Genomic DNA, 25312 nt, shown 5'->3' with positions numbered 1-25312 from the left:
GGATCTGCCTGCTGGCAGGCCACCTTGCTGTCCCTGGGGACGCATACCTAGATGGCGATGCTGCAGCATCCTACTGGGTGTGAGCACTAAACACGTGACTGACGCCCACCAGAGAGCAACAGGGCTAAGGCTAAGGGCTGAGGAGGTGAGGTCAGGGGTTAACACGGGACACCAGGACACCAGCGGGGTGGAAGGTGCTGCCTGGTTGAAGGTGGTCCCTCCAGCAGGTTTGGCATGACTGCAAGCTGAGCTTGTAACTGTGGTACAATGCTCTTCTTACAGATACAAATATAAGACAAGATACCCCTCCCCAGCTGCAGAACAGTGAGATCCTGGGCATCCATCTCTTCTTATTAATCTCACAGGGGCTCATATTGGAATATAAATGGGCCTTATTTGTGCTTGCAAATCAAATCACCATGAAAGGTTATTTCAAGAGGCAGAAGCGAAATCATAATAAAATAATTTAGTGGAAACGGGAGCTGAGAGTGCGCTTAATGGAACATGATGGGGTTTAATTTTCTTACTATCTCCATCATTAAAGCTCCATTATCTTTCCCGAGACCTCATTTAGGTGTCCTGTCACAGCGCGTCTCTGAGGTGTTTCTGGGCACACGGGAAGCTGGGGTGCCATCAGCACAGAAGTCACTAATGCTGGTCTGTCCCTTTCATTTCTGCTCTTTGATGGCTGTGCCTCGCGTCCGAGTTTCCCACCTGCTCCTTCTCACCTCATCTCCTGAAAGCCGTTGTGTGTCTTCATCTAGGAGCTTTCAGAGGAGGAAAGTACAGCTCTCGAGTTTGGAACAGAAGCAAGTCTTACTGTTGAGTGAGTCCAAGGTGTGGAGGCTCCTAGGGCTCTGCAGATCCACCTGGAGTCCGGTTGCAAGCACACCACAACCTGGTTAGACTTGGCCGTGAGACCACACATGCAGCCATCAGCAACCATAGCGGTCCTTCCCATTTCATAGTACTTGATAGAGCAGAGTAGTTAAGAACTGGAACCTTTAAGGAAAATTCCAGAAAAGTGTGGAAGCACTAACCTGCTCAACTAGAGGGAAGGGCCTGGTGTGTATGAGTTCCTTCTTATGCCAATGCCCAGAGACCAGTGGGACTTTTTAAAGCAGAAGGAAGGTGCAAGAATACTATGATTGCTTTCTGATATGGTGGTAGTGTGTTTCTCATTGTCTTGAACTCCACTGACTCTTAAAGTAATTGGTACCCTAGGTACTAGTGTGTGTGTGTGTGATGCACCTGTGTGCATGCAAAAGCCAGAAGTTGACATTGGATAAGTTCTATTGCTTTCCACTTGGTTTCTTGAGAGAGTCTCTCACTGAACCTGAGGATTTCTTCTGGCTGGCTTCCTGGCTAGCCAGCTCCCAAGATCCACCTGTCTCTGCCCAGTCCCTCCTAGAGTTACAGGCATGCCTGCCGTTCCCAGCTCTTAAGTGGGGGGGAGGGGTTTGAATCTAGGGTTCTTTGCTTTCACTGCAAGTGTTTTTACCCACTGAGCCATCTCCCAAGCTCTAGGCATTATTTTTACCCAAAGTTTGGTGTGGATTCCAAAATCTTTTGCCCAGTGTGGGGGTCTGAGTATCTGGCCTTGGTGCGACTCTGTAAGGTTGGGTGTCTCTGTGGCAAAGATCGGTGTGCTTCTGACTGCAGAGCCACGGCCAGCGCTGTTCCCCACAACTTCTTCCATTTCTGGGTCTGCTGTCTCTCCCTGCCCTGCAGTACTGCCCGCTCCCTCCTGAGAACTTCCAGCTCACACTGGCCTCACCTAGCCAAATCTGCAGCACTCTGTACCCCATTACCCTGCAGGGGTGGGAAAGCTCCCTGAGGAACCTTGCTGGGCCCCACACCCAGGGCAAGGCAGGCAGAAGCTGGGTAGAGTGTTGCTTCTCCTGACATTTCCTAGCTAGGTCAGTCATGGTGGCTGGTTTTTCAGTAGAGGTTGGGGATGATCCCAGCTGCAAAGCAGCCCAAGCTGTGGAAGATGGCAGACAGTGTCAACTTGGATCTGCAGCCAGGGTCCTGGATAGACTGTGATCTGTGGACTGTAAGACCAAAGTGTTTCTGCATCTGGGTGCAGGTTTGGGGCTCTTGTGTGGTGTCTTGAGGGTCTGGCATGCACTGCTTGTTATACAGACTGTAGAAGGCATGGTGGTCTCTGCACACGGAGAGATTGGGTTTTGTCCCATGATAGCACACTCAGTTTCCTGTAAAGTGAGGTAACAGTGGTGGTTCAGGTGACTCAGGATGATGAACAGGATGGAAAGATGTCTGAGCAGTTGGAGAATGACCTGCTTTTGGAAAGGACTTGAGTCCACTTCCAAGCTCCTATGCTGGGCAGCTTCAGATCACCTGTAAACCCAGTTCCAGGGGATCTGATGCCCTTTTCTGGACTCTTCAAGCACTGTGCCTATGTGTACATACCCACACACAGACACAAGTATTAAAAATAAATCTTTAAAAAAAAGATAAACAGCCAAGAAGTGTAGATGTATCCAACCTTCTTATTAAATAAGAAACACAGTGCTGGGATTAAAGGCGTGCGCCACCACCGCCCAGCACTCGGGAGGCAGAGCCAGGCGGATCTCTGTGAGTTCGAGGCCAGCCTGGTCTCCAAAGCGAGTTCCAGGAAAGGCGCAAAGCTACACAGAGAAACCCTGTCTCGAAAAACCAAAAAAAAAAAAAGAAACACAGAACCAATGCAAAGAAGAAAGCCAAGAGGTCAGAGCTAAGAGCTAAAACCTTACCCTTCCTCCTGTGGTGGTCCTACCTCTCCGAACCAGAGCTACCCCTGTGTTAAAGTCTTTATATAGAGTTCCTGTCCTGCCTTCTCATTGGTTGTAAACCCAACCACATGACCGCCTCCTCACAGCCTGTCTGTATAGGCCTCCAGGTTTTCCATGATTGGTATTAAGATTAAAGGCATGTGTATCCAATAATGGCTGTATCCCTGAACACACAGAGACTTACCCAGCTCTGCCTACCAAGTGCTGGAATTACAAGCGTACGCTACCACTGCCCTGCTTTCCTATGGCTTGCTAATAGCTCTGACCCCCGGGCAACTTTATTTATTAACATACAAATAACATTTTAATACAAATAAAATATCACCATATTTCCCCTTTTCTATTTTAATAAAAAGGAAAAAAAATGAAAAAGCTTATAACTAATATAAGAAAAACTATATACAAAAGGACAATAACTATATACAATATATACAAGTAATAAATACCTAAACAATGTCTAGTCCATTTGTATTTGACAAATTCAGAGAAAATAATTTCATTATCTATCCTATTTTGGTAAGTCCAAAATGTATCCTAATTAATCTTCAACTAACTAACCTTCAACTATAACTAACTAATCTTCAACTCCCTCAGAGACCCAAGAAGGAAATAATATTAGCTAACAAAAATAAAAACAGGAAGTGCACATAAGCAACTTCCAAAAAATTTGTGAATTGACAGAAACAGACAGCTGTCTGGACAGTCACCTGAGGTTTCTCCAAAGTGCTGGGGCATCATCTTCGGCCTATAGGCTTAGCATATCTGACAGACTCATTTGTGAAGTAGGATGTACACAAGGTCAACAGTTCAACCTCACATTGAGTGAGAGTAGTCCATGTACCAGAAACACCTGAATTCCACTAGTGTCATGTCATGATTCAGGATTTTAAATTCTGGAAATTGTTGATGGTTTTTTAATTCAGCTGTCCATTCTTCTTGGCTGTGTATATATGGCTTCATCTCAGCATCCCATTCTTCTCCATATCCCTCCATCAAATGCCAGTCTACTATTGAGAGGCGTGAGCTTAGTTACTCTTCAAGAATAACTGTTTCAGCTGCTGTTCCATTGCACATCAGAGGCCATCGGCCCACTGCCTGTTCAGCTGCCTTCGAAGAAAAGGGCACTGTACCTTTTTCGAATTGCGAAGGCCACTTCAGGGATGGTGCCATATTGTCCTGGCCTCTGAAGATGCCTTTTGATAAAGCCATAACCACACTTGTTTTGGCAAGAATCAGTAATCCTTTGTTTTATGTCCTGTCTGTTCATTTTGTCAGCAGTTGATTCGAGGATACTTTGTTGTCCAGTGGCTAACTTTTGCCACAATGAAAGTTAACTCCATATGCAGTTTCTTCAATGCCCATATTTTCTCTGAAGTAGATTGGTACTGCCAGGAGCCGACATGTCTCATAGTCATAACAAAAAAGAAAAATTTTCTAAGTTATTAAAACATTTTAAATGCCATATTCTGTAGATCTCTGAAGGGTCTGAAGATAACCTGTCTATCTAAAATATATCTACTCAATCTTGAAAACATACCTAATATAACTACAAGTTCTATTATAATATCTAACTACTAACTTTCATTTCTTTATATCCTAATAGTTGGTAATAACATTCAAGGATCAGAAAATTGCATTACATTGTTAGATGAACAGTACAATTAGAAAAATATATATAACATTTTCTAACAATATCAATTTCAATATATATAATTTGTATACAATATAAAACAATCCAATCCAATGTAAAGTATTTACATTTTTCTTTTCTTTCTTTCTTTCTTTTTTTTTTTAATAAGAACTTTAAATCTAATCTCCTTTGCTTAGCCTTTTTCCTAACCCTTGACAACAACTTGTAACCAACCCCCCTAATCAATGAAAATTATCCCAGACCCAAAACCCATTAAAAGACCAAAAAAACCAACCGCCCCACACCACCTCTTTGGGAATGTGGGCGTCGTATTCTTGAAATTGCTTCCTGCTGGGTATGGGCGAAGGTATCTTTATCCTGAAAGAAAAATTTTAGGTTAATTGTCAAATTCTAGGAAAGGTAAATATATCCTTCGTTATCCAGTCTGTGTATAATGCCAAAATTCAGGGTTTATCTCAAATCCTTATTCAAGTAGTCTTTGAGACTGGATCATCTCAGCTAGCTCTTCTCAAAATTGCTCTGAGCACTTTGTAGTTCAAAGCTGATCTGTAGATGATGTTTGTCAGCTTAGTGATGTTATTATTGTCCACGTGGAATTGTTGTTGTTGTGGGGCCCCATCTTCTTCCTGGAGACTTCAGTTGATGTTAGGCCTGACCGTGATTTCCTGCAAAAAACTGATAAGAGACTCGAACACAAAGACTATATATGCGACTTTTTAGAATTAGTTAGTACTCTATATGACCATTTATATCTTTACAAAGTTTAAAATGTATATATATATATCTATATATTGATCTTGTAAATTTTGATATAAAATTCATACTTTAAGAAAAGTTTAAAGAATCAGAATAGAATCAAGGAGTTGAGATTCGTAATAGAATAGTCCCTTAATTAATTTGGCTTTTCTCCTGTCCCATAGCAGAAGATGGCTCTTTTCCTCTGGCATGATACAGGGAGTTTGCATTTTCCTTTTAACAACATGCTTGAGTTTAAAGAAGGAGAGAGCCATTCTCCAACTCCAAAGTCAGCTTTAAATTTTAATTGAACTGGGACTATTAGAAGTTAAATAGTGTTAAATCTTTAAAGAAAAGCAGAAACAAACATTTAGGAAGACATAAAATTTTTTTAGATAACATACCCATACGCCATTTCACTCTGTTTCTTAGGATAGATGATTTGTTCCTTTTCTTCAGTTGTCTCATTTGTCCAGTGTTCTTCAAATTCGTTAACCTTCATTCTCCTAAAAGACAAAAACAAAAACCTTTCCCCAAGGTTTTTTGGGGATGTTCCTTTTTGACAAGTTATCTGATTAAATGAAAAGGCATGTGTTACTGGTGTAAGTTAGTTTAAATTGGATGTTTACGATAGTTGATGAACTATCACCTCCTCTAATTAAGAGGTCTCTCTTGTTCAAATCGAACCTTTATCAATTTTGATGGTACCCACAGCTTATCTTCTCTGTAGAAATAAAAGCAAAACCTCGTCCCCAATGTAACACATATCCTGGTTTCCATTCTGAGGTCAGCACATCCTTAAAGTATATAGGTTGATTTAATTCTGTAGTTTTTTCTATTATCCAATGTCTCTCTGCAGCTGTTGTTCCTTTCTCATTGGCATTGAGAAAATTCAAAGTTAATAGAGCATTATGTAGTCTATTCTGGGGGGTTTTTGTTACTCCTTTTTGTTTATTTAGCATATCCTTTAGAGTTCTGTTTGATCTTTCTATAACTGCTTGACCTGTAGGATTATGTGGTATACCTGTAACATGGTTTATATTATAATAAGCAAAAAACTGTTTCATTTTAACAGAGACATATGATGGAGCATTATCAGTTTTGATTTGTGCAGGTATACCCATAATGGCCATAACTTCTAGCAAATGAGTGATTACAGAATCAGCTTTTTCAGAACTCAAAGCAGTTGCCCATTGAAATCCTGAATAAGTATCGATAGTGTGGTGTACATATTTCAGTTTTCCAAATTCTGCAAAGTGAAACACGTCCATCTGCCAGATTTCATTCCTCTGAGTACCCTTTGGGTTACATCCTGCTGGTAATGGTGTTTGATTGTAGAAGGAACAAGTAGGACATTTCTTTACTATTTCTTTGGCTTGTTGCCAGGTTATGGAAAAATCCTTTTTTAAACCTTTACTATTGACATGATGTTTTTTATGAAATTCTGAGGCCTCCAGCACATTTCCTATCAATAATTTATCAATCTCATCATTGCCTTGTGCTAGAGGGCCTGGCAGACCAGTATGGGATCGGATGTGAGTTAATATAAAGGATGACTCCTTTTTCTGATTGTATCTTGTAATTGAATAAATAATGAAGTTAATTCTGAAGCATCGTGGATAAATTCTGCAGTCTCAATATGTAATACTACTCTTTCAGCATACTGAGAGTCAGTTACTATATTGAGAGGTTCTGAAAAATCCATTAATACCAACAGAATAGCATACAATTCTGATTTTTGAACTGAATTATAAGGACTTTGAACCACTTTACTTAAATTTTCTGATTTGTAACCTGCCTTTCCTTGTTTGTTGGCATCTGTATAAAATGTACGAACTCCAGATATGGGTTTTTTCCTCACAATTCGAGGCAAGATCCAATCAGCTCTCTTTATAAGATCAATTCTATTGCTTTTGGGATATTTGCTGTTAATTTCTCCCAAAAAATTACTACAAGCTTTTTGCCAAGCTTCATTTTCTATCCATAATTTTTCAATGTCCTCCTTAGTTAAAGGTACGACAATTTCTGCTGGTTCTATTCCTGCTAATTGACAAAGTCTCAATTTTCCTTTCCAAATCAAGTCAGAGATTTTTTCCACATAAGTTTTTAATTTTTTATTTGGTTTATTTGGTAAAAATATCCATTCTAATATAATATCTTCCCTTTGCATTAATATTCCTGTTGGGGAATGCCTAGAAGGTAAAATAACCAAAATGCAATCCAGCTTTGGATCAATACGATCTACGTGCCCTTCATGTACTTTCTTTTCTACCAAGGCCAATTCTTTCTCAGCTTCAGGTGATAATTCTCTTGGACTATTTAAGTCCTTATCACCTTCTAAGGTTTTAAACAAATTATTCAGTTCATCATTTTTTACCCCAACAATAGTTCTCAGATGAGAAATGTCTCCAAATAATCTTTGAAAGTCATTAAGAGTCTGTAGTCGATCTCTCCTAATTTGCACTTTTTGAGGTCTAATTTTTTGAAGTTCTATTTTATATCCTAAATAATTAATAGAATCTCCTCTTTGTACGTTTTCTAAAGCAATTTGTAATCCCCAGCAAGGCAAAATTTTCTTTACTTTTTCAAACATTCTTTCTAAAGTATCTGCATTTGAATCAGCTAATAAAATGTCATTCATATAATGATAAATTATAGATTTAGGAAATTTTTTACGTACCACTTCTAATGGCTGTTTTACAAAATATTGGCACAAAGTTGGGCTATTCAACATTCCCTGTGGGAGAACCCTCCATTGAAATCTTTTAACCGGTTGAGAATTATTATAAGTAGGCACTGTGAAAGCAAATCTTTCTCTGTCTTTTTCTTGTAAGGGTATTGAAAAGAAACAGTCTTTTAAATCAATAACTATGAGAGGCCAGCCTTTTGGTAACAGAGTAGGTAAAGGAATTCCAGATTGTAAAGAGCCCATTGGCTGAATTACTTTGTTAATTGCTCTAAGGTCTGTTACCATTCTCCATTTACCAGATTTTTTTTTTATAACAAATACAGGAGAATTCCAAGGGCTGGTTGATTCTTCAATATGATGAGCATTTAACTGTTCTTCCACCAGCTCTTGTAAAGCCTGGAGTTTCTCTGTTGTTAAAGGCCATTGCTGAACCCATACAGGCTTGTCTGTTGACCATTTTAAAGGTAGAGCTGCTAATGTTTTTGGAAGATTATCAGTTGTTGTGCCCTGTTCTTGTATGACATGGATGGCTGGTGAGCACTCATTAGAATAATATCTTTTAATATTTCTCTCAGAAACATGTACTAATTTATGATTTGTTTCTGAGATTGGAGGGATATTAATCTGAGTATTCCATTGTTGTAACAAGTCTCGACCCCACAGGTTCATAGCTATGTTAGCCATATATGGTTTTAATTTTCCTTTCTGTCCTTCTGGACCTATACATTCAAGCCATCTTACACTTTGTTTCACTCTAGATAATGTCCCAATTCCTAAGAGTTGAATGTTTACCTCCTGAAGAGGCCAAATTGGATGCCAAAATTCTGGTGCAATTATGGTAATGTCAGCACCTGTGTCTACCAGACCAGACAACAAAACACCATTTATTTTTATTGTTAGTTTTGGTCTTTGTTCATTAATAGAAGTTTGCCAAAAAATTTTCTTTGTTTTTTCCTGTATTTCCTATTTTCTCTGTTTCATCATCTCGACTAACATGATTTATTCCAATAGACATTTGGTTATTTAGTTGCTTTGAGTAGGGGTTTCCTCTACAACTGCAGGAAAGGTTTGAACTGGATTTACTGTGGGAGCCTGCCTGAGGCCCCTCTGGGAGTTTCCCGAAGCTCGAGGCAGAGGATTACCCTGTCTGTCCCTTGTTGATCTACATTCGTTGGTCCAGTGTTTTCCCTTACCACACCTTCTGCATACTCCAGAAGGAAGGGGCATTCTGTTGCCAGTGTTCCTTGAAGAAACATTATTTCTAGGAATGACCTGTTTACAATCCCTTTTCAAATGTCCTTGCTTTCCACATCCAAAACATCTAACATTGCTCAAACCTTTTGAAATTGCTTTTCCTACCCACATATCATCATGGTCATAAGCCTCTACATTAACTGTATCTCTAATCCAATCTTCCAAAGGTGCAGATCTTGCCTTTAACGGCCTGATTATTCTTTTGCACGCTGCATTTGCATTCTCAAAGGCTAAAGAGTCAATTATTATCTGACTAGCCTCTGAATTCGGGACCATTTTTTGTACTGCTGAAGTCAATCTTTGTAAGAAATCTGTGAAAGATTCTTTGGGGCCCTGTATAACCTTTGTAAATGACTCAGTTTTTTTTCCTGGTTCTTCAACTCTGTCCCATGCATTCAAAGCTGCCGTTTTACATAGAACTAGGGTTTGGACATCATATGAACATTGTGTTTGTACTGAAGCATATTGGCCTTCGCCAATAAGCTGATCCTGGCAGACTTGTATTCCGCTATCCTTCCATTGTCTTTCTATATTTTTAGCCTCATTACTGAACCACATTTTCCACTGGAGATTTTGTCCGGGTTCAAGAACAGCCTGTGCCAATTCCCGCCAGTCCTTTGGTAGAATCCTATTACAAGTTGACCAGGTGTTTCACATTTGCTTTACATATGGGGAGTGCATGCCATAAGATGCTATTGCCTCCTTAAATCTTCGTAAGTCTAACATTTCAACTGGAACCCAAGTATTTTGTTCATTCTCTTCATCAGGTAGCTGCTGTACGGCTACTGGATAAATTAAGGGTGATTGTGTGAAAACTGGCTTTCTTTCTGTAACCTTATGATCCAATTTTGAAACAACTTCACTATTTATTTTTTCTGTCTGAATTTGAATTTCTCTATAATTCATTTTTACCGGTTTAACAAGTTTTTCTAAGACTGTTATCCTGGCACTTAAGTTGACGATCTTTTTAAATAGTAAAATGAGGATAAGAAAAGTAATAAACTGAATAATTCGATCAATATTAATCTTTTCATATAGTTGTTCCATTGTCAGAGTGCCTAAAATTTCAAACAAAGCCCAATTTTCTTCCAATGTACACATAAAGCCCATTTTTTTTTAATGTAGAAAAAAAATCTCTTTTAAATAGATATATTAATTGACTTACCAAGTCTGGGTAGAACAGTAGAATCCCAGGGAATTTCACAGCCACCTGGTGTTCGAGGTGTGAATCCAGCGAGAGAGAGAGAGAGAGAGAGAGAGAGAGAGAGAGAGAAAGTGTAGCCGCTTGAGCCGAGTCAAGCCTTGGCTTTACAGGCAGGGGCCCTGTTCCACAGGGCAGGTCTGAGTTGTTTGTAGCAGTTGCAAGTAGCTCCAGCTGCGGGTCAGTCAGGCCTGGGCCCAAGCTAGGCAGCCGGGCCGCCCAGGCTGGAAACCGGACCTGCCGCCAAGCCAAGCCAAGCGGTTTTTAATGAATTCTTGTCACGTTGGGCGCCAAATGTAGATGTATCCAACCTTCTTATTAAATAAGAAACACAGAACCAATGCAAAGAAGAAAGCCAAGAGGTCAGAGCTAAGAGCTAAAACCTTACCCTTCCTCCTGCGGTGGTCCTACCTCTCCGAACCAGAGCTACCCCTGTGTTAAAGTCTTTATATAGAGTTCCTGTCCTGCCTTCTCATTGGTTGTAAACCCAACCACATGACCGCCTCCTCACAGCCTGTCTGTATAGGCCTCCAGGTTTTCCATGATTGGTATTAAGATTAAAGGCATGTGTATCCAATAATGGCTGTATCCCTGAACACACAGAGACTTACCCAGCTCTGCCTACCAAGTGCTGGAATTACAAGCGTACACTACCACTGCCCTGCTTTCCTATGGCTTGCTAATAGCTCTGACCCCCGGGCAACTTTATTTATTAACATACAAATAACATTTTAATACAAATAAAATATCACCATAAAGAAGTATCCACATTTCCCTCTGCAAATGGTTTGGATGATGGGTGTGTTCTAAGTGTGCATTGTTAGGTACTAAAGCACGGTTTTGCGTGGGGCTTAGCCTCTGCCCACGCTCAGCTTCTCTTTTCTGTATCACAAAACCCTGTGATGATGCACAGTGACTCGGCCACACCGCTCTCTCTCCCTCTAGCCCCACCATGTTCGTGTGAGGAAGTGGACATTAGGATTCTTAGATGAGGGGCCACTGGTGGGTCAGACTGGAGTGGGTGGGCAGCAGGCAGGAACTCTTCAGGTCTGAAGGCCATGGTGCATCCCCTGAGCCTAGTTCTGAGGCCTGGAAAGTGACAGAATGGGGCTAGATCTTGTAAAGAAGTCTTTTGTTGTGAAGTAGGAGAAACTCGGAGGCAGGATGTGCGTGTGTGCGTGTGTATGTGTGTGCAATAACTATGCATGTGTGCATGTGTACAAGTGTGCATTTGTGTACACATGGGTGTGTATGTGAAGCTTCTGCTCCCTCTGGTGGGCTGCATGGGAGGGAGCTCACCTGGGCTGATTTTCCTGTTGGACTGCTTGGATGTCAAGATTGGGGTTCCTGGGAAAGGCATGGTGACATCGACTGTTCAAGTCTGCCCGGGCTGTGGCCATGATGACAGTTGCCGGGTACTCAGCTACCTTCTGAGGACTTTGTCTTGCAATATCACACCTTCACATTGCTCTTAGGTTGGTCCATGTGCATCCACAGAAGGGTGAGGTGGTACACAAGTATACACTAATTAAAACTTGTATGTGGATGATCCTTGCCATGGTCCACACGTAAATCATTAAGGCAGAGAAATTGACTTGGCCATTGTCACAGAGCTCCTCAGTGGTTAGAGTCTAATGGTAGTTAGCTTGGCGCAGTGGCTTCCCTTGGGAATAATTTGGGAAGACCCGGACTTGGGCCTGGCATCAAAGGGTGGATGGCAGAAGAGGAGCATGGAGTCTAGCCAGAGGTCCCGAAGTGAACTCAGTGCTCCTTCCTTGCTCCTGCAGTCTGGCTTGCACTTCCGGCTGCACGCCTGGATGCCGCTGCTGGCACACTGAGGTAGCTGGATGCTCATAACCATTGCAGGGGAATGGCTCTTAGTCTCCAGAGTTTGAAGCGTTCATTTCTAGCTCCCCGAGGGTGCCCTCCCCACCCGCCCTAGTGGGCCCAGCATGCTGACTGAGCTCTTGCTGTGTCTTCCTCTCTGGTGGCCTTCTCAGCCCTGGGATAGCAGAGCCTGCATCATGCTGAGCTCAGGGCATGGCAAAATGAAATGGATCAGCCCTGAAACCATATTCATGTCTCCCAGCACTTGGAAGGACAGAGTTGAAGATCACCCTATGACACTTCAGCTCTGTCTGAAAAATAAAAAGAAAAGGAGGGAGGGAAGAGCAGGGGCAGGGCAGGAATGTGAATCTAATTTCTCCAAGACTGTGTTGAATCTGCCTGTTTGTTATCTCGCTGCTTGTGCCTGAGTGGACAGAGTCAAATGCTCTTTAACAAGACAGTCTAGCGACCAAAGCAGGAGCCTGGTGACAGTGTGGTACAGGTGTGCCTTTAAAGTTAGGGCCATCTCCTAGAGACTAGTGCCCCCTCTCTGCTCACCTCATGGACACGATCTCATGGCAGTGTTCACAGGCACCTTCTGTCTCCTGCATGAGTCAGTCCTCCGTGGGGAGTCCACACCCACACCTAGCATGGCACTCCCCTCATGGCAGTGGTGTGGTAGTAGGAAAATAGTTTTGGTACATGTGGTTACATGTGGTCCACCACTCAAGAGAAGTCATCAAGACATTTTCTTTAAGAAAATGCTTTTCTTTAAGAAGATTTCTTAAATTTAATTTTTTTTTTTTTGAAACAGGCTAACATCACAGAACAGAGGCTGGCCCCAAACTTACAGCAATCCCCCTGTCTCCACCTCTCCAGGGCTGGAGTTACAAACATGTGCTGCCAGGCTGCCCGAGTGACTGTTTTAACTGAAGTTACTGTTTCCGTAGAAGTCTTATCCACTAGTGGTGTTGGGGCCAGTTGTTAGTCTCTGCCCTCTGAGGGGTGCTGGGCATCTGGCCTGGTGCCAGCATGAGGCCGTGTTCATGGCTACTTAGCTATGGCATCCCCCAGTCCAGTGGGGGAATTACACCTCGGCCCTGCAATAACAGAATTACCCAGACATTACAAATACTTCAATTGAAAGAACATGAGAGATGAAAATTCCAGTCAAGCAGTGTCTGCAGGTGAGGGGGTCAGGCCTTTTTCTGCTCCCTCGCTCTCTGGAGTTGTACAGGCTACGTTAGGCAGATGCTAAGCACGGCTGAGACTTAGGGACAAGAGACATTTCCCCATCGGTCTCCTGCCACGAGGGTCACCCAGTGGCCAGACAGAGGGAAGTTGTTTCCAGAGGAGGTAGGCAGCTGTCTTGTCTATTTGGGCTTCCTCCCTGGATCCATTTCTGTCCCACCTGCCCTAGCTCCCTTCTCCCCTCCATGGCCTTTCTGCTTCCTGCTCCCCCTTTCTCACATTCTTCTAGACTTTCGTTTTGATTTCTGGTTTTCTCTGTGACCTGGATGGAAGAATTTTAATCGGGATCTTGCTATGTTAAAGCCAAGCCTCAGGTTTTCAGACTTAGTGGTTGAAAATGCAAAATCACCAAAGCCATCCTTTCCTGTGCTCCCGACTCCTGAGTCCAAAGAGCTCCTCAAGGCTGGACCAGCGCTTTGATGCAGAAGCGGGGCTGGGACAAGATGGGCACAAATAGGTTGTGGATGCCCAGCATGTGGTCCCGCCCATAATGGGAGCTCATCCCAGAATAGATGGTGAAGAGCCTGGGTGGTTCCTACTGATGTCTCAAAGCCCCTGGCTCCCAACCTGGCTTGACCTAAGAAGTTAATTTAAGAACTTTGACATTAGTTTGTGAAGACTTTATCATGATTTTATTATAATTGTGAGTGTATATGCACACATGTGCGTGTTTGTACCCATCAGGGTACATGTGTGTCCTTGTGAAGGCTGCAGGTCGACATTGAGCGTTGTCCCTTGGGTACCATGCACTTTTTCTCAGACATGGTTTCTCAGTGAGCCAGCCAGTGAGCCCCAGGGAACCTCCCACTTCTGCCTTCCCATCGCTGGGTTTACAAGTGGGGGCCACCACACCCTGCTTTTCTGTGTGGGTTTGGGGCATTAAATTCTGCCCCCTCTGTTGTGCAGTCACCTTACCCAGGGAGCCCTCTCTCAGCCCCTCATCACTCTTATTTCAGGTAGTTAAGGGGTGAGAGGAGAAGGCAGAGGAGCCCGTGTGCATGCTTGCATTTTTCTGGTTTTCCTCCCTGCTGCAGGCTGGTCTTTAGCTCAGCACATTCAGGCCAGGTTGGTCTGTCAACACTCCAGGAAGATACATAAACAAGGCACCTTCCTTCACCAGCAGCACTGGCCCTGGCAGCTTCCCTTAGGCTCTGTTGCCAGAGTTCTCGGCCTGAGCAGTCTTGGCCATGGTCCATCATGCTGCCTTGCGGCACACCCCATCAGGAGCCAGGGCCATGGGAGCTTGCTGCTAGAACTCTAAATGACATGAATGTGCCAGGCTAGGAGCCAAGTGACACAATTAACCTGCCGGAAAGGCCTGCTCAGCACTGCCACCACCGTGGAACCAGGACTGGAATTCTAAGGACGAGCCCAGCCGTGGCTTGGCAGCAGTACCCGTTGATTCCGACCTTCCAGCTCTGCCAGGCAGAGCAGTTCACTCATGGTAATTGGTACTTGCTGGTGCTCGAGGGCCTCTGTGGTGTCTGTCAGTCAGATTTAACAACAATGTTCACTTCCTTCCTCTTCTCTGGAATCAGAAGTGGGGATGATGCCCACTCTGTCTTACACCCACACTCTTAGGGTGCTGGCACCTTACACCTTGGTTCCAGATGAGGGAAAACCCCGGGCCTAGGTACTCCTTAACCCTTGTCCAGCCCGTGTCTGAACCACCCAGCACCCCCAAGTTCTGGCCTCGTTAGCAGAGGAGCTGTTCAGCTGCTTCATCACCGGCACAGCAGGTGCCAGGGCAGGTTCTCAGGCTTCTGCCATCACACCCCAGACAGCCTCACGGTGAGCCCCAGATCCTGCCCTCTCTTCCCAGGAGTCCTTTGCCTCTCTCTATGATTTTAAACAGGCTGACCTTTGAATCTCATTGGGCTTGCCAGGGGGTCGGTGTGTGACTCAGTGAGTCACAGAAGACTTCCAAATTCCTCAGAAGAAAGTTCTTCTCCCACCCCCTGACACTCCAGTCTTCCATGTTCTCAGGGTTTAAGCTCCACCAGGGCTCTGGACACAAACAGGCCTACAGGACTGTGGGCTGTGAACACTAATGCTTCACCCCGGCTTGGACCTTCACAATAGAAGCTGCGGGAATGGAGGCTAAGCCTCTGTTGTTTTAGGAGTCCTGTGGCAGGAGGTGATGTTGTAAGGATGGAGAGAGGGACATTGGGCTGAGTGTATCAGAGTGCTGTAAACGCCATCTCCAGACCTCCGTCGGACCAGAAGCAAGAATGTTGCAAAGGGAAGTGAATGGGTGCTGTGACATTCTGGAGCCTCACTTTGGACCTGCTGTAGATGTGGGTGGGTGGTACACCGGGACCTGATGTCGTTTGGAGATGCATTGAGCAGGACGTGCTGTGTCTGTCTGAGGCGAGCTGTGTGTCTGGGGCTGGTTCTCCTCACTGTGCCTACATTCCGTTATTCTGGCCCACACTATGTGTTAGTTTCTGTTCTTGCTGCCAGGTAGGTGCCTGACAGAAGCAGCTCCGGAGGGGAAGGGTTTGCTTTGCTCACAGTTTTGAGGGTACAGTCCATCAGGGCGGGAAGGCGTGGGGACAGGAGTGTGAGGTGGCTGGTCGTGTTGCTCTTGTGGTCAGGAAGCGGAGAGGAATGTAGTTCTCAGCTGGGTCTTCCCTCCTCGTTAGTGCTCTCTGGAAACACCCCGCCAGGGCATGTCAGCCTCGTCAGGTTGACAGGAGACGAGCATCCCACGTGTGGCACTGCTCTTCCTGTCGGGGCCGCTGCACTTAACAGAGTGTCTTCTGGGTCTGCCGTGCTGTGTCAGATGACACCCTCCTTCGTGAAGACTGAGTACTATTATGTTGCGATTCCCCTCTCTCCCTGTTTCCCAAGCAGACACTTAACTTGCTTCTGTGTTTTCCTAATTGTGGACATGCAGCCATGAACTTACCAGACTTCTTAATGGAGACACCTGAGTCCTTCAGTGCCTCAGCCACCACGATGAGGTGTGATGCAGGCCTGCAGTGAAGCCCTGGAGCAAGGCTGGTAGTCTGTTCTAGTGTTTCCTTGCTGTGCCCTTGGTACTCGAGAGCCTTCCACCGAGCACTGAAGCTGTTAGCGGAGAAGACCGCGGCTTCAGGTTGAGTGCCCACCCCTTTCCTTAGCAGAGGCTGCGTGTTTTAATGGAGTGCCCTCTGTGATGCCAAACACTGAGTTTTGCTGCTTAGGTTCTAATTATCTCGACTGGAGAGTGCTGTGTTCTGTTAGCACCCTCAGTGTTCTGTTTATTAAATGTCCCCACCGTGGCATGAGGCACACAAATGATGCCGTGCGTGCTTACTGATGGGCTGTGGAGAGAGGAGGCGGTGTTTTCCCTCAGCTGCTCTGGGCCTGCCTTCTGTGGGCTGTTGCAATGCCTTCCCTCTTGAGCCCGGCTTCCCGATACATCCGTTAGCCCATGATAACACCAGTGTCTGGAAACATGACTCTTAGCAGCTGCAGTCTGCACGGTATTATCTTGGGTGGTGTGTTTATTCTTTCTGTACTGTAGCTGCTAAGAACTACAAGTGTCCTTCGAGTTTAGGGATCGATGCTAAGGGCTCTTTGGAAACCAGAAGATCCCAGTGGTAGCAGTGGAGGCTAGGTACATTGTAGCACAAAAGGAGAGAGGGCGTGTGGCCCCGTTGTGGCCCCCGTCAGTATTTCTGGTCCCTTCCCTCCTGTGCCTCAGCTCCAGACTGCTTTAGGTTTCTTTGTTTGAGACAAGAGTTTCGTTCTGTAGCCCAGGCTGACCTTGAACTCTGGGCGATCCTTCTGCCTTCCAAGAGTTTGGATTACAGGTGTGAGTCAGTCTCCACTCCTCTCAGCTCCTCTCAGGTCACCTGACAGGTCTGCAGGTGTGGGCACACGGCCCACCCAAGTGCTGACTGGCCTGACTCCCCATTTCTCTACCTGTCTCAGTGTCGCATGCACAGGCCATGGCCACCACCAGCCTAGATTGAGCTCCAATTTTGCCACTGTGGAGTGTGGCAGGTTGTGCTTGGTCTGGTCACTTCTACCATTTGGTCACCTCTGCCCTCATCTGCCTTTGTAAGGGTGACAGAGATGCCCAGACGAGATGCTCTCCTGTGTTGCTGTGTTGTCCATCCTAAGACCACCTGTGAGGTGGACTCTGCTGATTGTGGCGTCTAGACTCCCCGCCATGCTCTAAGGTCTGACCGCAAGGCCCTGGGCGCTTGCCTGTCTCTTCCTCCCCTGCTTGCATGGTGTCAGGAGAGCACAGTGCTGCTGGCTCCCTCCTTGTCTAAGGAGCCATAGGAACTGGGGTGGGGGAGGGAGAGATGATTTACCCTGCTTCCTGTTACTCTCTGCTCACCCCAGAACTTAGGCATATATTCGGGGGAGGGCAAGGGCTAACCCAGAGGAGCAACCCTTGGTGACTTGGTGACTTGGCCTCTGACCAGAACCACCCCCTCCTGCAGCTCTGCCTAGTCTGCACCAGCTCCTGGGGCCTTGTGTCCTGGCAGCACCTCTGCAGATGTGCCCACGCTGCAGAGGTGCCCACGCTGCAGAGGTGCCCACGCTGCAGAGGTGCCCACGCTGCAGAGGTGCCCACGCTGCAGAGGTGCCCACGCTGCAGAGGTGCCCACGCTGCAGAGGTGCCCACGCTGCAGAGGTGCCCACGCAGCAGAGGTACCCACCCAGCAGAGGTGCCCACCCACTGCCACGTTTCCTTCCCAAGATAATCTGCACTGACTTCAAGAGATAAAAACCTCATTAGGTCTAAGAACTGAGGTAACTCAGCTCGATATATGGTAGCGGGTGTGGGCTTAACTCACATTCGTGTTTCCCCATGGCCTGGTCCTCAGCTGCTCTCGATCTCCTCACTGTGAGCACAGAGTCACAGAGGGACAGTCTGCAGACTCTGCTCACCTGCACCATGTAGAAGCCCGTTACCTATAGCTAGAAAAGCAAGCAAAGATAATTCTAGAACATTGTTTTTATGGAGTCCTCACTTTATGATATATGAGGTTCAGGGTCTATGATGGCTTGGAAGTAAAGAAGGTGAGAACAGTGCTTTGAGCAAAGTTGAGAAAGAAAGGGAACTGTCTCCAGAGTGCCTGTGGACTCATCTTTTATACTGTGTACCAAATGCTGTTTCATATTTGATGCACAGTACCTCCCCCAAACCCTGAAATGTTGGTGAGAACGTGTGATACCAGGGTGTTTTCTCCAAGCCTGTAGATGGAGTAATGTGGCTGATAGAGGCCTTCACTCTGAGGGGCCACCATGTTAATGGAGGCCTTTGGCAAGGAGCAGCAGTGGCCCACAGCTCAGGACAGCCTCCATTTCTGGTCTCTGGAGGCTCAGGTTTTAAGAGAGATGGTGTTATTTCAACTCCATGTGGCGGCTCCCTCCTTTGTGGAATCCCAGCGTGGACAGCAGAGACTGAGTGCTGCTGTGGCTTCCAGGCCAAAACTGATTTCCTGGTCTAATAATGAGACAATGGCTTTAAAAATAATAAAAACAAGATTAAAAGAGTACATTCCATCATGAGCACTTACATTATCACTAGATTTATCTCCATCGGGATTGGCCTGTGAACAAGAAGTGGCTGTGTCGTTTTCCAGATTGGCCCTGTTTTCTTCCACAAGAACAGCTTTGCTGTGTGTCGTTAGTTACTGTATCAAGAACAGTGTGTTGTGTCATCTTGGCTCTTATTAATCACCCTCTTCTTCTACCATCGGAAGCATTGTGAGCATCAGTGGATGGAGTTGGTGGCATGCAGCCACCTCCACATTCATCCTAAGCTGGTGTCAGGGAAACACTGGGTTGTGGACCTCCACCCCAGGAGCGTGCTCTGTGCTTCTGAAATCAGTGCTAGACATTGGTCCTTGGAAAGCCCACACCTTGTTTTGTGTCTGAGACAGAGATGGTACCACCCAACCTACATGGAGTCAGGAGCCTCTGTGCAGTGGGATGGATCGGCCCAGAGGAAGGTTCCAGTCACAGGCACACACTTACTCTGTAAGCTCAGGAAGCCACGTGCCTCTCCCGAAGCTCCTGGCCTCTCGGCCCAGGTTTATTTCTCTGATCCCAGGCAGTTAGAAGTCACAGACAGTGAGGAAGACTGACGGCATCTCACCGACCCTAAAGCTTTGACCAAGTGCAGTTAGTTAATTAGCCAGGGGCCCAGTCAGGAGTGAGCAGGGCAATGCCAGTGTACTGTGGACCTGGGAGACAGTATGGTCACATGACTCAGAACTCAGAGCAATGGGAAGGTGGCTTCCAGACAAGTCTTGTGTCTCAAAGGTTTTCTGAGTCTAGCCACCCTGAGTGTGGGCAGTATAAAGGGACAGGTAAGCAGGGTTGAGAGAAGACTCCAGAAGGCTGCAGAGAGTGCTCTGTGTGACTTAAAAGCAGTGGGCTTCAAAACTTGGGCTTGTAGATGATTTCCTAGGAGAACTCAAAGTCACAAAGTTGGGCCAAGGTGCAGATGCCCAAGTGGAGGAGTTTGAGAGAAACAGAGTATAAAGTTCTGTTGGCAAAATCTTGCCAAGCCTGTAGCTGCCCTCCAGGCCTCCTGGAGACAGACACCAAAGCACAAAAGCATTTGTGGGATAGAGTAGGTGACCCTGGGAGGTCTGACGATGGTCGCTGTCCCTTCCTGACATAGACGCCTGCTGTTCTGCAGGTCGTGGCTTACAGCACACTCAGGCCTGCAGCTCTTGCCCACCTATCCCCGACCACTCTTTACTGGTTTTGCTGTCAGTGAGTTGCCACTTTCTGCACTTCATGCCAGTCTTTACTACGCTCATGGCCTTCTCCCTCCTCTGCGAGGTAGACTCCATCGTGGCAGGATTTGGGTTGGCTTTCCCGCCTGTCTTTATTTCCTGATACCAGCCAAGGACACTTCGGGTGTCCTGAATATTTGTTGCAAAAACTAAAATCATTCTAAATGCAACACATATGGGATCCTGGAGCTGGAAAAGACATTATTGGCACCTGGTAAAGTTTTAACAAGGCCTTCACTTAGTTATTATCTGTTTTGATAGTGTTGGTGTGCTCGGGTAAGGTGCTGACATGGGGCGGAGATGCGACTGGTGTGGCTTGCTTGCAGGAGACTGGAGGTTCAGTTCTTGGTCCAGGCAGGAAGTTTGTTTCGAATGATTAGCCCTGGGAATTCAAAGATGCTTCAGCTTTTAGAAAGGAATACACTTCCATCCAGTTTTACCTTCACAGAGGTCCCCTATTTAAAGCAGGCACAGCCCCAGGGCTGCCCTCCCAGCACTTGCCTCAGTTTCCCCTTTCTTTCTAATTTACTGACCATGCTGTTGCCTCAGGTCCGTGTCTGTGAGGATGAGGGGTCCTGTTCTCCAGTCTCCCTCTAGTTCCTAGAGCACCATCTGGCACAAAATAGACTTTCATTAGTTCCCAAATATGATTCATGCTTGAAAATAGAGCTAACTGTGGGTGGGAAGGGACGTGGGGGTGGGGCGGGGCAGGTCTACCTGGTGCCTGCTCAGCTGGCACGCTCCTGCTTCTAGCATGTGCCTGGAGCTGGGACTGTAGTAAGGGACAAGAATTCTAGAAGCATTTGTGTTCAATGAGTATGTGTATGAATCCACCCCAGGGTGTCTGTCACCCCACTTCACACCAGTCCCGGAATTAAACATTGTCTCTTCTGTTGAATTCTGTGAGATGTAATAACTAGCTATCATTGATGGCTTTAGTTTTTAAGAAAGAAATGACAAAGTGGCACGAGAAAAGCTGTTATGTTTGTGATACTTTGGCCCTTAGAAGCAGCCTTTCATGAAACTGGGCAGTGGTGGTGCATGCCTTGAATCCCAGTACTCAGGAGGCAGAGGCAGTTGGATCTCTTAGTTCGAGGCCAGCCTGGTCTACAGAGAAGAGTTCCAGGACAGCCAAGGCTACACAGAGAAACCCTGTCTCTCTCTATATATATAAATATATATAAAATGATGGCCTTACATCCACACAGTCCTGGGACCTGGGTTATCCTGCTCTGTGATGTTGCATGCTGAGGAAGTCAAGTCCCCCGAGAGCTCACACATTGCAGGTTCCAGCAGGGGTGGGACCATCACATCCGATATGGCTTGGGTGGCAGGTAACAGAATTGCTGTCCTACATAGAGCCCACACTTGATGTCTAGTGCCTCCAGTGCCACCTACCTGAAGCACAGAGGCTTGGTGCTCTCTCTCTCTCAGCTCTCAGCACAGAGGCTTGGTGCTCTCTCTCTCTCAGCTCTCAGCACAGAGGCTTGGTGCTCTCTCTCTCCCAGTGCCTCCTGGGATTCTAGGGGGAGGGACCTAACCTCTGGACCTGCTCCATGACCGTCCAGACAGGGAATCCTTCAGCCTTATTTGGAGAATGATAGAGAGAGGTGGTTGTCTCAAGGATGATGTAATGGTATTTCTGTCTGGTCTATTGTAGGAGCATCAGGAAAGCATTCTGGGTAATACCATGCAGAGTGTGATCGCGTTACTCAACAATCTGGTTGCTTACAAAGACTCAAACATGCAGCTGCTTTATGAGCAAGGTAAGCTGGGAATTGAACCTGGGCCCCTGGAAGAGCAGCCAGTGCTCTAACCAGCTGGAGTTGTTAGGCTAGCCCCTAATGGATGGTTATTAGGCTTGGTCTCAAAGGTAAGCCATGGACTCAGATTATCAATCCCAGTTGTGATATTTCACTCCAGATGTCAGAGCTCTGCTTCTACGTGGCTTCTGTGCTCAAGTGTTTCTAGTATTTTTTCCTGTCCTAAGGAAAATATGCATCACCCTCTAATAAGAAATATCAGCAAAAGTTGTGGGGCTTGGGTACGTAGCCATGTTAGTTCCTCACCATGGCAGCACCTTACCCTGTCTGTGGACATAGCTTCGTCTGTTTAGTGTAGGCTATCTCCAGAGTGAGGCAGCTGCAGATGAAACAGCAGCCAAAGGAACTGACAGAGGAGAGAGGATCTGAGCTTCAGGTCACACAAGGAAAGGCTCATAAATCAGAGCGGTGGCCTCCGACCTGGACTTTCACTCTTCTTACTGTCCCGTCTGCAGGTGGTGAAGGTGACCCAGACCCTGCAATTCCTGCTACAGCAAGAGTAGAGGCAAGGGTATGAGGAGTCTGGATGCTCTCCAGGGGCGGAGTGGGGGGTGCGCAGGCTGACGGTGTCATGGGGCCAGGGCCTGGGTGTTCGGGCACAGAGGTCTGGAACTTGAGGAACCGTCTGACCCCAAAGACCTGAGCAGTACTCTTATAGCTAAGGACAAACTTGAACTCCTGACCCCTCCACACTGAAGGGCTGGGATTTCAGGTGTACAGTTGCCACTGGATTTGAATGTTGATGTGTGACTCAGTGGTTTTGCTGTGGGTTTTTTTCCCTTAAACATTTTCATTTTAAATGAAATATTTAGGGGGAGAATTATTATAAAACAAAGTAGGACTGTTAGCTTATATTTGAAAAATATCAGCGTTGTAAACATTTTGGAGCTGACTTTGGGCTCATCCCTGCGCCGTGGCATTTCTATAATGGATCTGAACACCAGCTTGCCTTTCCCAGCAGCGCTCCGAGGGTAATGGATTTACACAACACAGCACAATGCCACCAAAGCAGAAAACAAAACAAAAATGAAACAGAGTACCGCCGAAGAATCATTTAAAGAAATTCTTTGTCTTCAATGGTTCATGGAGTGTCAGAAATCAAAACACTGATTTTTTTTTTTCAGTCAGGTTTATATTAATCTGCCTAAATCAGTGTTTACTCAAGAGGCCAGAAAATCACGGCGTAAGTTGTTTGTGCTGTGAAAATAAAGAGACCACACACATGACAGCCTTCTTAGCCGCCTTTAAGAATAGCATTCAAGGGCTGGAGAGATGGCTCAGAGGTTAAGAGCACTGACTGCTCTTCCAGGGGTCCAGAGTTCAATTCCCAGCAACCACATGGTGGCTCACAACCATCTATAATGAGATCTGGTGCCCTCTTCTGGTGTGCAGACATACATACAAACAGAACACTGTATACATAATAAATAAATAAATCTTAAAAAAAAAATGAATAGCATTCAAAGCTGGGTGGCACATGGCTGTCACCCCTGCACTTAGGAGGTCCAGGCCAGCCTCAGCTGCATAGTGAGTTCCAGGCTAGCCTGGACTACATGAAACCCTGTTTCAAAAAACACACACACTAGACAGATTGGCAGACCTGTTCCCAGGAAATACAGTAAGTGGCACTTGGGGGACACAAACAACCTTTGCCAGGTGGCTTTGGCTAGCCTCTAGCCTGCAGCAATCCTCCTGCCTCAGCCTCTTTAGGTCTGGGATTTCAGATTGTCCACCAGGCCTGGTTTAGTGTAATTTTTTAAAATTGTTTTATTTTTAATTATGTAAGTGTCCATCTGTCTGTCTGTGTCAGTGTGTGCACATGAGTGCAGGTGCCTTCTGATGTCAGAGGCACTTGCTGCCCTGGAGCTGGAGTTAAAGCTGATGTGAGCTGCCTGGTGCAGGTGCTGGGAACTGAACTCAGGTTCTCTGAAAGAGCAGAATGTGCACTAGCTCGAGCCACTGAGCTGCCTCCAGCCCCTACTCATTCTGTAGTGATAACTGCCGTGCACGTGTTTAACCTGGTGGTGGCGCTACAGTAGGAAGCTGAAGTTGTTTTCTGGCTGGTCTCCAGGGCCAGGCATTGTCTTTCCTTGGTGTTTAGCAAAACCTGAGAAAATCCTTTAGTGTTCTAAAATGTGTTCTCTGGAAGCTTCTAGATGCCTTAGCTACACAGATGTGTTAAAAGTTTAATCACCCAGTGTAGATGTAACCGTCTTGTTAAATAAGAAACACAGAACCAATGTAGAGAAGAAAGCCCAAGAGGTCAGAGCAATAACTAAGAGCTAAAAACCTTACCCTTCACTGCCACTGCTGTCTTCCTCAGCAAGAGACCTACATTCTGTGTTTGTCCTTTTTATTGACCTTCTATTCTGCCTTCTCATTGGTTGTAAACTCAACCACATGACCTCCTTGTCACTGCCCATCTATACAGACCTCCAGGTCTTCTATGGTTGGTATTGAGATTAAAGGCGTGTGACTCCATGCTGGTGGTATCCTTGAACACACAGAGATCTGCCTGTCATGTGATTGGGATTAAGGGCGTGTGCTACCACTGCCAGACTTCTGCTATGGCTTGCTATTAGCTCTGACCCCCAGGCAACTTTATTTATTAACATACAAATAAAATCACATTTCAGTACAAAATATCACCATAACCCAGACTGGGACAGTTCTCCTTAGACCTGTGCAGAGGCAGTATCTGAAGGGAGCAGTGAGTCTGGCTAAGAGGCCGCATCTCCACAGCCATGTACACAGCATAGATACTGTGTCCAGGCTCCCTGGCTGTGAACTGGCGGAACAGCAAGGGCTGGCATGAAAACTGCTGGCATTCACATCTCAGCCCTGCCGTCATCACTTGTAAACCTGAAATGTCTACTTCATGTCTCTGCCTCTGTTTTCTCACCTCTGTGATGGGGATGATGACAGCACACACACCCACCTGGAGGGTTAAGCTGTTAGATGGGTGTGAACCACTGGGAAGGGGCCGGCACGTAGAAAACCCAATCGAAGCAATCAATCACTTTTCCACAAACTGGTCAGGTTCCCCGAGGAGAATTTATACTCTCCTTCTTCTCCCTGACACTTCACACCTGGAGAACTTAGACATTTCCTGGACTCAGTCTTCCTGACACCCTGTTGGCATGGGAATAGGATGAAGAGCTGTGGTGTGGGCATGTGCCACGCACTGCATGCGAGGCTGTGCACACGGACAGGGTTAGCGAGATACGGTAAGATGACACGTGAAGTGCGTGAGAGATACAGCTGCTCAAGAGCAGCTGTGGTACCCGCCACTCCCCAAAGGTCCGTCCCAACCCTGTGTCCCTGCCTCTCA

General features: G+C 45.9%; 1 protein-coding gene across 9 annotated transcripts in view; it reads left to right on the top strand.

The window, feature by feature from the left end:
• Ulk4 (unc-51 like kinase 4) overlaps positions 1-25312 on the top strand; it is a 336112-nt gene that overhangs the window by 155981 nt on the left and 154819 nt on the right. For 7 of the 9 annotated variants that reach the window (XM_052724642.1, XM_052724631.1, XM_052724593.1 and 4 more), the window contains one exon: positions 21819-21924. The exons of the other annotated variants lie outside the window; for them this stretch is intronic. In XM_052724642.1, the coding sequence (XP_052580602.1) occupies positions 21819-21924 (106 nt within the window). The remainder of the gene's footprint in view (positions 1-21818; positions 21925-25312) is intronic. 9 annotated transcript variants of the gene reach the window in all.

This window comes from Peromyscus californicus, unplaced genomic scaffold (assembly GCF_007827085.1).
Source record: "Peromyscus californicus insignis strain IS unplaced genomic scaffold, ASM782708v3 Scaffold_11__1_contigs__length_118956290, whole genome shotgun sequence".
NCBI classification, from domain to species: Eukaryota; Metazoa; Chordata; class Mammalia; order Rodentia; family Cricetidae; genus Peromyscus; species Peromyscus californicus.
Note: the sequence above shows the minus strand (reverse complement) of the source record. Positions and strands in the feature narration are given on the sequence as shown.